At 42.9% G+C, this 12048-nt stretch overlaps 1 protein-coding gene across 1 annotated transcript in view; it reads right to left on the minus strand.

Moving 5' to 3' along the window:
* The window catches only part of sema3c (sema domain, immunoglobulin domain (Ig), short basic domain, secreted, (semaphorin) 3C), a 31813-nt gene that overhangs the window by 15418 nt on the left and 4347 nt on the right, over positions 1 to 12048 (minus strand). The window contains exons 3-11 of the mRNA XM_057855030.1: positions 7644 to 7804; positions 7491 to 7553; positions 3785 to 3904; positions 1595 to 1685; positions 1359 to 1478; positions 1149 to 1291; positions 969 to 1083; positions 831 to 900; positions 606 to 750 (exon numbers count right to left, since the gene is read on the minus strand). Of these exons, the coding sequence (XP_057711013.1) occupies positions 606 to 750; positions 831 to 900; positions 969 to 1083; positions 1149 to 1291; positions 1359 to 1478; positions 1595 to 1685; positions 3785 to 3904; positions 7491 to 7553; positions 7644 to 7804 (1028 nt within the window). The remainder of the gene's footprint in view (positions 1 to 605; positions 751 to 830; positions 901 to 968; positions 1084 to 1148; positions 1292 to 1358; positions 1479 to 1594; positions 1686 to 3784; positions 3905 to 7490; positions 7554 to 7643; positions 7805 to 12048) is intronic.

Raw genomic sequence — 12048 nt, forward strand, 5'->3', positions numbered from 1 at the left:
AGCTAATGTGCATGAGAGCTTTTTACATGCCTATCAATGATCAAACATAAGTAGTACTTTATTTAAAGAAAGTTTTTAGTGTTTACTTTGTAATCGCTGTATTCGTATTTGACATAATACAACACAAGATGTTTACTCACTTCCTCGTAAGTCCAATGGTCCCACAGTAGTCTGGCTTGTTTTGGCCAATATCCACGGTGAATGGGAACCTTTTGAAACTCCAAAAAGGCGCACATGCCTCTCTCTTATACAGCAAGATTTTTCTGCAGCCGTTTGGCTGGCGCGATTCGAAAAATAAACGTATTAATCCGCAAAATCAGCTGAATCCTTAGTCCTCATGCACAACAGTACGGCTGTATAGTGAAGAGGACGCCTTCATCCGTACACGTCACAGCGCCCTCCTCCTCAATGCAAGACTGAAGCCGGAAGTCACTCATTTTCATGTCGCGGGATTAAAAAAACTAAATAAATATAGCGATCGCTTCCACACACATCCAAGCGGTCCATATCATTCAGGAGCATAAAATACCGCGTGTATTATGGAATAAACATGCTTTTTCGTGTCACATGCACTTTAGCTTAGCAATAAGAGGGCTTGACCTCACCGTTCCAGGTCTTGGGTACGGGATGCGTCCTTGGAAGGCCGCCCATTGGAAGTTGGGCCCGTCTCGGTGTGCGAAGGGTCCGTTGAAGACGGTCAGGATGTCGGCCATGTTGTACACGCACACCGCAGAGCCTTTGAAGACAGAGCTGCGGGGAGATCACATAACACTCGTTTCAGCGCCATTGACAACGACAGACGTTTGCCGTTTCAAATCATTATTAGTGACCTTGTGGACGTGAAGACTCCGAAGACCAACAGGCCTTTGGGTTGCTCGCTTTCCAGCAAAAAGATGCTTTCTGCACAAAATAAATGAGAATTTTAGTCAAGCAACTGTTAAATGTTTTGCCGGAATATTTTTTTTGACCGAGCTCATCGAAGTGCGTCTCGGTGCCGTCATCCTCTAGAACGGAGCAGACCATCCGGGCCTTGAGAAAGGTGGTCCACTTGTTGACTAGACTGCGCTGGCCTCCAATGTCGCTCTGTGCCGCAAAAACAGTTTTTCAAAACTTTTTGAGCGACTCCCGCTGCTAAAAGAGTCACTTACTGGACAGACGCGCGCCAGCATGCTGTGGATGTTCCTGGTGTTGCCGCTGTTGTCGGTCAGACGCTCACGGAAGAAGAAGTAGAGTTTGGCGTCGTTGGGGTCAGTCCCATCCGGGATGAGGTGGGCGTCCACGAAGATGGGTTCTGGTTCAAAGAATAAACAATTGAGAAACGGATGCCGTCTGAACGTGAGGCATCCCGCAAGGCTCACCGCTAAGCCATTTGGAATTGTGCTGGTCGGTGCGCACGGCGTTCCTCTTGGTCAGGCTGCGGAAGATGGCCGCGTCTGTGCCCATGAAGTCGATGTACATGCCGGAAAAGAGCTCTTGATCTGAAAACCGCACAAATGTTGACTTAAAACGTGAAAACTGCTGTGCTGTATTCATGACTGCATAAGAATAAATTATTTAATGTTGACCAATTAGCATCATGGGTGTTTTGACCTACTAAGCATTACAGACACGGTGTTGACCAGCGGGTTGAATGAGCACCTCCCTTTTCCTGACTCTGTCCGCGAGTCAATATAAAGTATTTGTTCCTGTTGCAAAAAAAGGAGTAATCAATATTAGTGGTGTCAACATTAATCGATGTGGCGATGCATCCCGATGCGGGGCACGGACGATTCGATTCGATGCGGGCAACAAGCCGAATCAATTCAGCGCATTTAAAAATATACAAGTACGTTCAAAAATTTTCCCTGCGCAATTCCGGTGATGCAACGGGTTTGGTTTCCTCATTTGTATTATTATTCTCATGTTTCATTTTTTTACACACCGCATAACTCTGGTCAAGTTTCCCACCAACCTCGTAAAAGCCAAAATGTCTCCAGATGTCTGCTTTCAATGTCTTAGGTGCATCAATATTCTTTCTCGCTCCCTCTTTCTCCGCTTCAGCCATTGTTATGTTATGTCCCATCTCTTAGAGGTTAGATCTTGTGTCTGAACCCGATTAACATTTTGGGCCCGACCCGACCCGAAATTGGGCCCAAAATGTTAAGCATTCACGTTCGGGTCGGGCGGGCCGCCGTGCCGGACTAATAAATTATTAAAAAAAAAAAAAAAAAGGATAAAACCAAGAGCAGGCTCTCTGTGTTGTGCATTTGCATTGTACATGAACGCCGTGGCCCACATGTTTTTTTTTTTTTTCAATTAAACTTTCCCAGTGTTATTTCGTTGTGTAAATGCTTTTATAATGATCATAAAAATATGTAGATTATTTAAACATTAAGAAAACTTGCGGTTTTTTCTGCCAACTGAGAATTCGTTACGAAAGACTCTTTTATTTATGCACACAAAGGCAACACAAATGTGATCCTTTTGAATCTTCTCCTCTGTGTGTCTGCACAACCGCATGTTTTTTTTTTTTTTTTTTTTAAATATTAAACTTTCCCAGCGTTATTTTGTTGTGTTAATGCTTTTATAATGATCATAAAAATATGTAGACTATTCAAACATTAAGAAAACTTGCGTTTTTTTTCTGCCAACTGAGAATTTGTTACGAAGGACACTTTTATTTATGCACACAAAGGCAACAGAAATGTGATCCTTTTGAATCTTCTCCTCTGTGTGTCTGCAAAACCAAGGTTTTTTTGTTCATATTAAACTTTCCCAGCGTTATTTCGTTGTGTAAATGCTTTTATAATGATCATAAAAATATTTTAAGAAAACTTTTTTTCTGCCAACTCGATGAAAATAAATTGTTTGTTTCCCCGCGTCACTCCAACAACAACAAAAAAAAAAATCGGGTTTTTCGGGCTGGGCATGCAAATCTAGTGAATTGATTGGGCTCGGGCTGGGTCGGGCTTCAAAACCAGCGGGCCGTGTCGGGTCGGGCTGGATTTTTTTAGGCCCGATCTAACCTCTATTGCACATATATAGTGGGCTAGGCCTACAATTTACTTTTGTTCTTCTACATTGCAATTTAGTTGATGTTTTGTTTGCAACTGAACTGATCCCTGGATTGATATTGCGATAAAGACGCTGCTGCACTACAATATTTTCTTTGTCGTTTTCTTTATTATTTACTTGAATATTTTTATTGATGGGTCGTTGTGACTAAACTACAGTGACTGTTATTACTGATTTTGCACAGGAGTTCAGATGTTGCACTGTGTGAAAGGCTGCTACTGTGTGTAAAAAAACTGAAAGCCCTGGTCTCATTCAAAGCACTAATTCAATGTTGTGATCTGTTTTTAAAAAAAAAAAAAATATATATATATCTGAAAGTATTTTTATTTGACTTCAACCATGAGTGACACAAGAGCCAATAAAAAGTTGTTTAATGTCTGACCGCTTGTGTTGCCTCATGATTCACGAAAAATATGCTTTGCTTTAGAATTTTAATGCATCCCAGGGTTTAATGCATCGCGATGCATTGCCAAATCGAACCGAATCGAATCGTGACCCTCTGAATCGAATCGAATCGTGGCCCTCCGAATCCTAATTGAATCGAATCGTGAGGGCAGTGCCGATACACACCTTTAATAAATATCACGCAAATCAGTCACTAAGCTGCTTTTTGTCTATTAAATAGAGAGCTGCATGACGAATCAAATCTTCCCTCGAAGCCCCTAAATCCCCCTGGTTTAGTTGCCACGGTAACACGGTCCGTCGCCAAGGTTGGGATGTCTTTGCTCACCTCTGGGCGACGCCCCCTGTTGACGTAGACGCACACGGGGCTGTAGGCGCCGCTGCCGCACATGAACAGGTGGGTTCTGTTGTACGGTTGCACCACTCGGACAAAGTTGCCGCATCCATGCTGCCCCCAAAAAAAGCAGAAAAACGCACACATTCAGCCGGAAATCCCATCAAAATCCCATTGACGTCTATCGCCGTCAAAGCTTTTTCCAAATTAGGAAGAGCGTGTGGGGTGAAGAAACTCAAGTACGAGCAGCCAAGTTGACGATGGCGCCAGTCGGATATGGAAAAAGTGAGGGCTGAAAAACGAGAAGCCGAGAAAACGAGAGGATTATGAGGAAGCCGCGATCCAGAGTCACTCCGCGCTGCGCCAAATATTTGCGGGAGTGTGTCTCTGGAGTCTACAGACAGGAAAATAAAGCCTCCCTGACACGTGTTGCTTCATTTAATTGTCTGGAAAGCTTTCCCGGTTTCGCTTTCGAGCCATTTAAGGCCGAGCGGAAATAAATCTCGACCTGAACGAAGACTCGATTCCACGGGGAGCCTCCCACGCATCACCAGGACGACGCTGCGGACACGCGGGAGATCCCGAGGGTCAAAGAACTGACGGCGGGAAACCTCAAGAACATCTGACATAAGCCTAAACGATATATCGTTTAAACATCGCCATCGCGATGTGCGCGTCTGCGATAGTCTCACCGCAAGCACGTACGAGTTTTTTTTTTTTTTTTATTCACATCCACACCGTGCTTTCTGCTCTGCACACAGCCTCACACCCTCCCTCTCCCAGCCCTTTGTTCCTCACAGTCACTGCAGCACTTGCTTTTTAAAGTTAACGATGCTTGTTGTCTTAGATCTTGCCAAAAAAGGGGACTTCAAAGCGGAGGAATGTGTCAATCATCGTTTAACTTGCTAAACAGTTTCTGCAAGGAAGCCGCGCTGGAATGAATGTGTGTGTGGAGACGTTGGAGACATATAAAATAAATGGCAGAAGTGATCATGAGGAGTTTGAAATTTCTACATGTCACTCCAAGAGTCACAGCTACGGAAGATAAACAGAAGCATTTAATAAAGCCAAGCATTTTTCTACCACAGTACTTTATTCTTGTTCAAAAATGATTTGGTTGGACAGTTATGTTTAACCCCTTAACGCCGAATGTCGCGATTCGGCATCATACCGTTCCCGCTTTGAAAGCGGCCAAAATATCGTCTGCCTTTGTTCACTGCCGGTACATTAATGTCAAACACATGCCTAGGAACCTTTTTCAAGCATTAGTTTCAGTCGTGTCCGTCCAGAGACAACACCGCTTCCTTTTCCGGACCGTGATATTCAAGATGAAAGCCACGTCGAAGTCCTGCGCACCAACTTGACTAATTCATTCAATTCAAGGTAAGTCAGCTAAAATAAAAAAATATGTACCGTCTTATTGTGTACTTGTGTTGCTAACACGATGAGATAGAGTTTCTATGATGAGTATTTTTGAAGCTCTATGACGATTTTGGTTTGTAGCGATATCGCTACAGCCGGCATCATCGGAAAAGCACCTCCCCCCTCCCCCGCCACCCCGCAAACGTAAATGCGTTGTTTGTCGAAGGTTTGCAACACTCGCACGCGTTTTATCTATAAACTATCACTCTCGTTATCATCTGTAAACATTACAAAAGTAATGTGTTGCATAAAAAAGGGCATTTGTGGTTACTATTTTTCTGTAGAACAAATAAATGAACGCATCCTTTATATGCAACGGTGCACACGGGTGCCTCCATGTCGTTCCACTTTTAGACACGTTTTATTCAGACATTGCCACACTTATTGTCATCTGTAGACATAATAAACATAACGTGTTGCATAAACAATGTCATTGCTATTGATTTATTTTTCTTATTTCTATATAATGAAAAATGAACACAGCATGAGCTGATAACTACCAAACAGAAGCAAATGTATGTATGTTGATGGTTTTCAACACATTTTGTTTTGAAATTATAACAGTAATTTCTTTACCTTATTTTTCTGCAGAAATACAAATGAATGCAGCAGCTTTTTACGCAAAGCTAGCACACCGGGCCAAACCACCTCCTGTTGAGAGTGCTCTCAGTGAGAGTGAGGGCTGCGATGAGGAGTACAATCCTAATAAAGCAAGTGAAGGTGAGTTTGTGTCAAGTTTGAGCTTGTTTTACATCTATGGATGTAACTATGTGAACACACTGAAAAGATAAAAATGTTTGGTGTTTCCTAAAGTGATTTGTTATTTTCTGCACCAGGTGATGAAAGCAGCAGCAATGACTCTACAGTGGACATTAGCAGCAGTGAGGAAGATGATGATGATCCGCCTCATCCACCTCCAACCACCAGTGCTGCACCTGCAAGACTTGCAAGAGCTACATCAAGGGCAGATCGAGCCTAAAGCAATATATATTTAAAAAAAAGCCATACAAATAGGGATGCAAGATTTTTGTACTGTGCGACACAAGAGGTCTGGTGCACTCATTTGACATATTCACAGGGAAAATGGATCCGGTACCAGGCCAACCAGACATAGGAGCCAGTGGTAACATTGTGCTCAAGCTTGCACAAGTCATTCATCCTGCTGTTCTTTGATAACTGGTTCTCATCTGTAGATCTGTTTGTTGCTCTTGCAAAAAAGGGCATACCTGCACTTGGGACCGTGCAGCACAATCGCCTGCGTGGGTGCTGTTTCAGTGCGGACTCAAAGATGAAGAAGAAGCGAAGAGGGACATTTGAAGAGCAAGAGGCTCTTGTGGACAATGTCTGCATAAGAGCAGTCAAATGGTTTGACAATAGAGGGGTGATTGTTGCCAGCACATTTGCCAGTGCCCTGCCTGTTATGATAAAAATCATCTTTTATTTATTTATTGATTTACATCATATGTCTTCTAGTCTGACTAAAAATGTGATGTACATCTGTGTTTAAACAAGAACAATAATTGTTTTTCAGAATTTCACAAGCAGTGAAAAAAGATGTTGCGATAAAAGTGTGTTCAGACCTGAGATGGGTATGTGCCTTTTTTGCCATTTGTTTTCCTTTATTGCCTGTTGTCGCTAATCGGCATCATACCTAAATGTACGACTATTTTATGGGCTATATTCAAATGAACACTTTCAATTTAATTTAGCATCTATTTGAAAGTAAAAACACACCCCAATTATTTTTTTTATCATTGGAAAAAAATTTAGGCATTAAGGGGTTAAAACTGATAATAATTATGACATTTGAAGTGCTTAAAAACCATTTTTATATACATTTTTTAAATCACTTTGGGGGGAAAAGTGGGAAAAAAACATGTCTTATATGTATCTATTTCCAATGCTAAATCTGAATAAATACATTGAGCACAAAAAACACACATAAAAAATTGGGGAGTGGGAGTGCGCGCTAAGTAGCAGTTTTATACTTATCGCAGCGGGTTCTGGTCCCCATTAACCGCAAAAAACGAGGGATCACTGTACACTGTGGTGATGGTGAGTCATGTTAAGTCTTTCCAAACAGCTATTCAAGTCATTTAGTGAAAATTTCTTTAAAAAAAAATTTAAAAATCTATATATATATTTTTAATATCCCAATATTATATCGCAAACCCCCAAAAAATCGCAACAATAGTTTTTTCCTATATCGTTCAGGCCTAATCTGACAAGTTTGATATTTTTCTTGTTCGCAGCGTTCGAATGTGTCGTTATTAATTACCGTGGGGTCTTTTCCCGCCATTTGGCACTCGTCAATCTTACTCGTCGAGGCGGGCCAGAACACCTGCAACACAACGCCATTACAAAAAAAATCGTCAATGGCGCTAAATCGACAACGTGATAAGAAATTCAATAGAAAATGCAAGCAGGCGACCTTAAGAGGGGCTTGCGTGATGTTGTTGATGTCCACTGAGACAAGGTGGTCTTTGCAGCCAACGTACATGCGGTCCTGGTCCTCATCCACATGCAGGATGCGGTAGTCCATGGGCTCATCCCGCAGCGTCAAGTGCTCCAATGAGGCGCCGTTCTGCAGTTCTGGGGAGGACCGACAAACAAACATGCAACAAAGCATTTTGCTCTGTTTAACGTTCAATTGAAAAGGACCAAAGAGAGGCATCCTCAAATCCATATCCGTATAGCCAGACAATTTTGGGATCTTCATTTGATCTGCCTCAAAACAAAGCCAGTATTTATTGTTATTCACTTACAGTGAAGTCAATTCAACTGACTGTGTGGCTTACAGTAGGAAAAAGTCTCATTAAAAGCCTCCATTGTTCACACGCCGAGTAAACATTCCCACAGCGGCTTTCTCCAGACTATTGGCGCTGGAGATAAAGCACCCCTCAACCGCCTGCGTCATGAATATTCAAGACTTCTTCCATCGTGGCGCCTGAGAGCATCCGATCAGGAGGCCCTCATGTGCGACGAATGCCCTTTTCAACTACTGTAAAGTCATCTTTTGTTTTATTTTGGAGTGGTTGCGACGATGGCTCCTTGTTTGCTAGTGCTGAGTTTTCAAGTGTTTGACGGAGTGCTTTCCAACTCTTCAACAAAATATAACCCTTGAGTAAATTAAGCTGCTAATTTGTAATCAGCCAATCACATGGCGGCAACTCCGTGCATTTAGGCATGTAGACATGGTTTAAGACAATCTCCTGCAGTTCAAACCGAGCATCAGTATAGAGAAGATGATTTGACTGACTTTGAACGTGGCATGGTTGTTGGTGCCAGAAGCGCTGGTCTGAGTATTTCAGAAACTGCTGATCTACTGGGATTTTCACGCACAACCATCTCTAGGGTTTACAGAGAATGGTCCGAAAAAGAAAAAATATCCAGTGAGCGGCAGTTCTGTGGGCGGAAATGCCTTGGTGATGCCAGAGGTCAGGAGAATGGCCAGACTGGTTCGAGCTGATAGAAAGGCAACAGTGACTCAAATAACCACCCCTTACAACCAAGGTAGGCAGAAGAGTAGAGATGTCCCGATCGATCGGGTCCGATCACGTCATTTTCAAAGTATCGGAATCGGCAAAAAAATATCGGCCATGCCTTTTTCTAATATATATATATTTTTTAATTAAATTGTTTTCTAATTGTATTTAACGTTACAAACATAATATGTTACACTCATCCAGAGTCTTTAGTTTAGGCTTAAGGTAGGGTTATCAAATTTATCCCGATAACGGCGGTAATTATTATTATTTTTTTTTTAAATGTATCACGTTAAAATATTTAACGCAATTAATGCATGCGCTGCACGACCCACCCACGCATTGTAGCGTCAATCTGTAATGGCGCCGTTTTACCTATATAGAGAGATAAATGGCAGTGTAAAATGAGTAGAGTGAATTTTGGCAGCCTTAGGAGCCTTTGTTAATTGGTTAAAGCCTTACAATCTCTCCCCCTGCGATTAGAAATATCATGGGAATCAGTGTGGGGAAGCAAGGTAGCAAATGATCTTTTTCTTAACACCATAAATTATTTCCCAACGCAGAGAAGATATATCAATTGGTAGCACTACGCACAGTCATGGTTCCACTTCCCATCATGCATTTGGCCATGGCTACAGTATCATTTACTGAAAGCTCAACAAATACACTAGATGGCAATATTTAGTCACAATATACAAAGTCACAAGTCTTTCTATCCGTGGATCCCTCTCACAGAAAGAATGTTAATAATGTAAATGCCATCTTGAGGATTTATTGTCATAATAAACAAATACAGTACTTATGTACTGTATGTTGAATGTATATATTCGTCCGAGTTTTATTCATTTTTTTCTTAATGCATTGCCAAAATGTATATGATCGGGAAAAATTATCGGGAAAGATTGGAATTGAATCGGGAGCAAAAAAAAGCAATCAGATCGGGAAATATCGGGATCGGCAAATACTCAAACTAAAACGATCGGGATCGGATCGGGAGCAAAAAACATGATCGAAACAACCCTACAGAAGAGTGTCTCTGAACGCACAGTACGTCGAACTTTGAGGCAGATGGGCTACAGCAGCAGACGACCACGCCGGGTGCCACTCCTTTCAGCAAAGAACAGGAAACTGAGGCTATGATTTGCACAAGCGCATCGAAATTGGACAATAGAAGATTGGAAAAACGTTGCCTGTTCTGAGTCTCGATTTCTGCTGCGACATTCGGATGGTAGGGTCAGAATTTGGCGCCAACAGCATGAAAGCATGGATCCATCCTGCCATGTATCAACGGTTCAGGCTGGTGGTGGTGGTGTAATGGTGTGGAGAATATTTTCCTGGCACTCTTTGGGCCCCTTGGTACCAATTGAGCATCGTTGGAACGCCACAGCCTACCTGAGTATTGTTGCTGACTATGTCCATCCCTTTATGACCACAATGTAACCAACTTCTGATGGCGACTTTCAGTAGGATAATGCGCCATGTCTTAAAGCTGGAAGCATCTCAGACTGGTTTCTTGAACACGACAATGAGTTCACTGTACTCAAATGGCCTCCACAGTCACCAGATCTCAATCCAATAGAGCATCTTTGGGATGTGGTGGAACGGGAGATTGGCATCATGGATGTGCAGCCGACAAATCTGCACCAACTGTGTGATGCCATCATGTCAATATGGACCAAACTCTGAGCACCTTGTTGAATCTATGCCACAAAGAATTGAGGCAGTTCTGAAGGCAAAAGGGGGTCCAACCCGTTACTACCATGGTGTAGCATACACTGTACGTTCAATTCCAAGAAAAAACAGCACCCTGAACAATGTCAATCAAGAGTCGATCCATCAAAAATGTCTCAAGAATACTACATACAGGAAGTAGGCCATTTTTTGAACATGTCTTGCTCTCAAATGAAAAGCAAAGTCAACTCGTCTGGCCATAAACAGCACATAAACTTCAAACAGACGAGGCAAATATAACGGTCCCATTAAAGAGGCTGGGCCGTGCCAGGTTGTGAGCAAGGCTATCTTAATTGAAAACACGCAGGAGGGAGAATCCTGCCAAGTCCACGTTTCATCTCCGACACGCTCCGAGGGGCTGCTTTACTTGCTTTTCCCTCGCGTTTTTACTGCGGACGGCGTGCAAAGATGACTCCTGAGGACGTTCGGCTCTGTCCGTCACGCTGTAAATCCTGCGGCGAAACACACGCTAAACCGCAGGCGCTGAAGGAATGCCAGTGAAACCAATAGTTGGCATTTTGAAGGGATGCTTTCAAGCCGAATTGGGCACGGAGGCTAACATTTCAGCGTGTGGAATGCGGGAATTTATCCGGATAGTAAATCAATTAAAAGGGTCCAAAGAGGTGTGCAAAGGCCATTTGTTTTTATTGCCAATTTTTTTAAACGGCATAGAGAACAAAGGATGAAGTAGGCCACGGGCATCTGACAGTTGGCGGTTTTTTCATTATACATGTAGGCAGGTGGGGCATTGACCCTTCGCTGAAATGTCATAAAATCCGAGAGGATCCTTGAGCTAAGTAATATTTTGTCAAGATGGCAAAAAAACATCTTGTGGTCAAGTGGTACTTTTATTATGGTGGCCGCACCTTCTAAACATCTGCTACAATTTAACAAGAGGATTCCAAACATGTTTGGGTTGATCTGACGCAAAACAAGCACTTGGGAAGTCCATAAAAGAAGAAGCCGAAGTGTTAGGAATTTCTTCAATGTTGGATGACGGTGAAGTAGCTCTTTAGTAGGAGCCAGAAAATAAATCTTGCATTATGGCATCAGGGAACGACTGTATTTTCTAAGTTATATATTTCGTGATTGTCATCCTGGCAAGTGACAGCCACTCAAGAGATGACAAACGGGCTGCCGAGACGTTCTAGGCATGCCGAGCGATTGGACGTCGAGGAGACCACCCAGAAAGTTGGCGTCGACCTCCAGCACGGTCGTGACAAAACGTCTTCATTCACAAATGTCCTTGATGTGTACGGACAACTGCGGACGAATGCGTGAACTCCAAAAATGGGAATTTCCTTCCACTCTAAACGCAAAGTGAATCATTGTATACAACTTCTTGATCACACATGGAAGATTCCGGAGCTCTTACAGTAAGCTGGGCCTGAAGTGTACTCCCCTCTGCGCTGACCCCCACCTCTGATGTTGTCCAGAACTGACATCGGCGTTCCGAGCTGACCCGCTAAGGCGTCAGCTCGGATTCCAGCTCGGAACTGAAACACGAAGCCGGCTAGTATGTATTCCCGACCTACCCCAATTAGCACCGGGGGTTGCCCCCATATTGCCCCCCCCCCGTGACTACTACAACTTCTGCTTTGAATGCACTTCAGTCGTAAA

Source organism: Corythoichthys intestinalis, chromosome 13, assembly GCF_030265065.1.
Source record: "Corythoichthys intestinalis isolate RoL2023-P3 chromosome 13, ASM3026506v1, whole genome shotgun sequence".
Lineage (NCBI taxonomy): Eukaryota > Metazoa > Chordata > Actinopteri > Syngnathiformes > Syngnathidae > Corythoichthys > Corythoichthys intestinalis.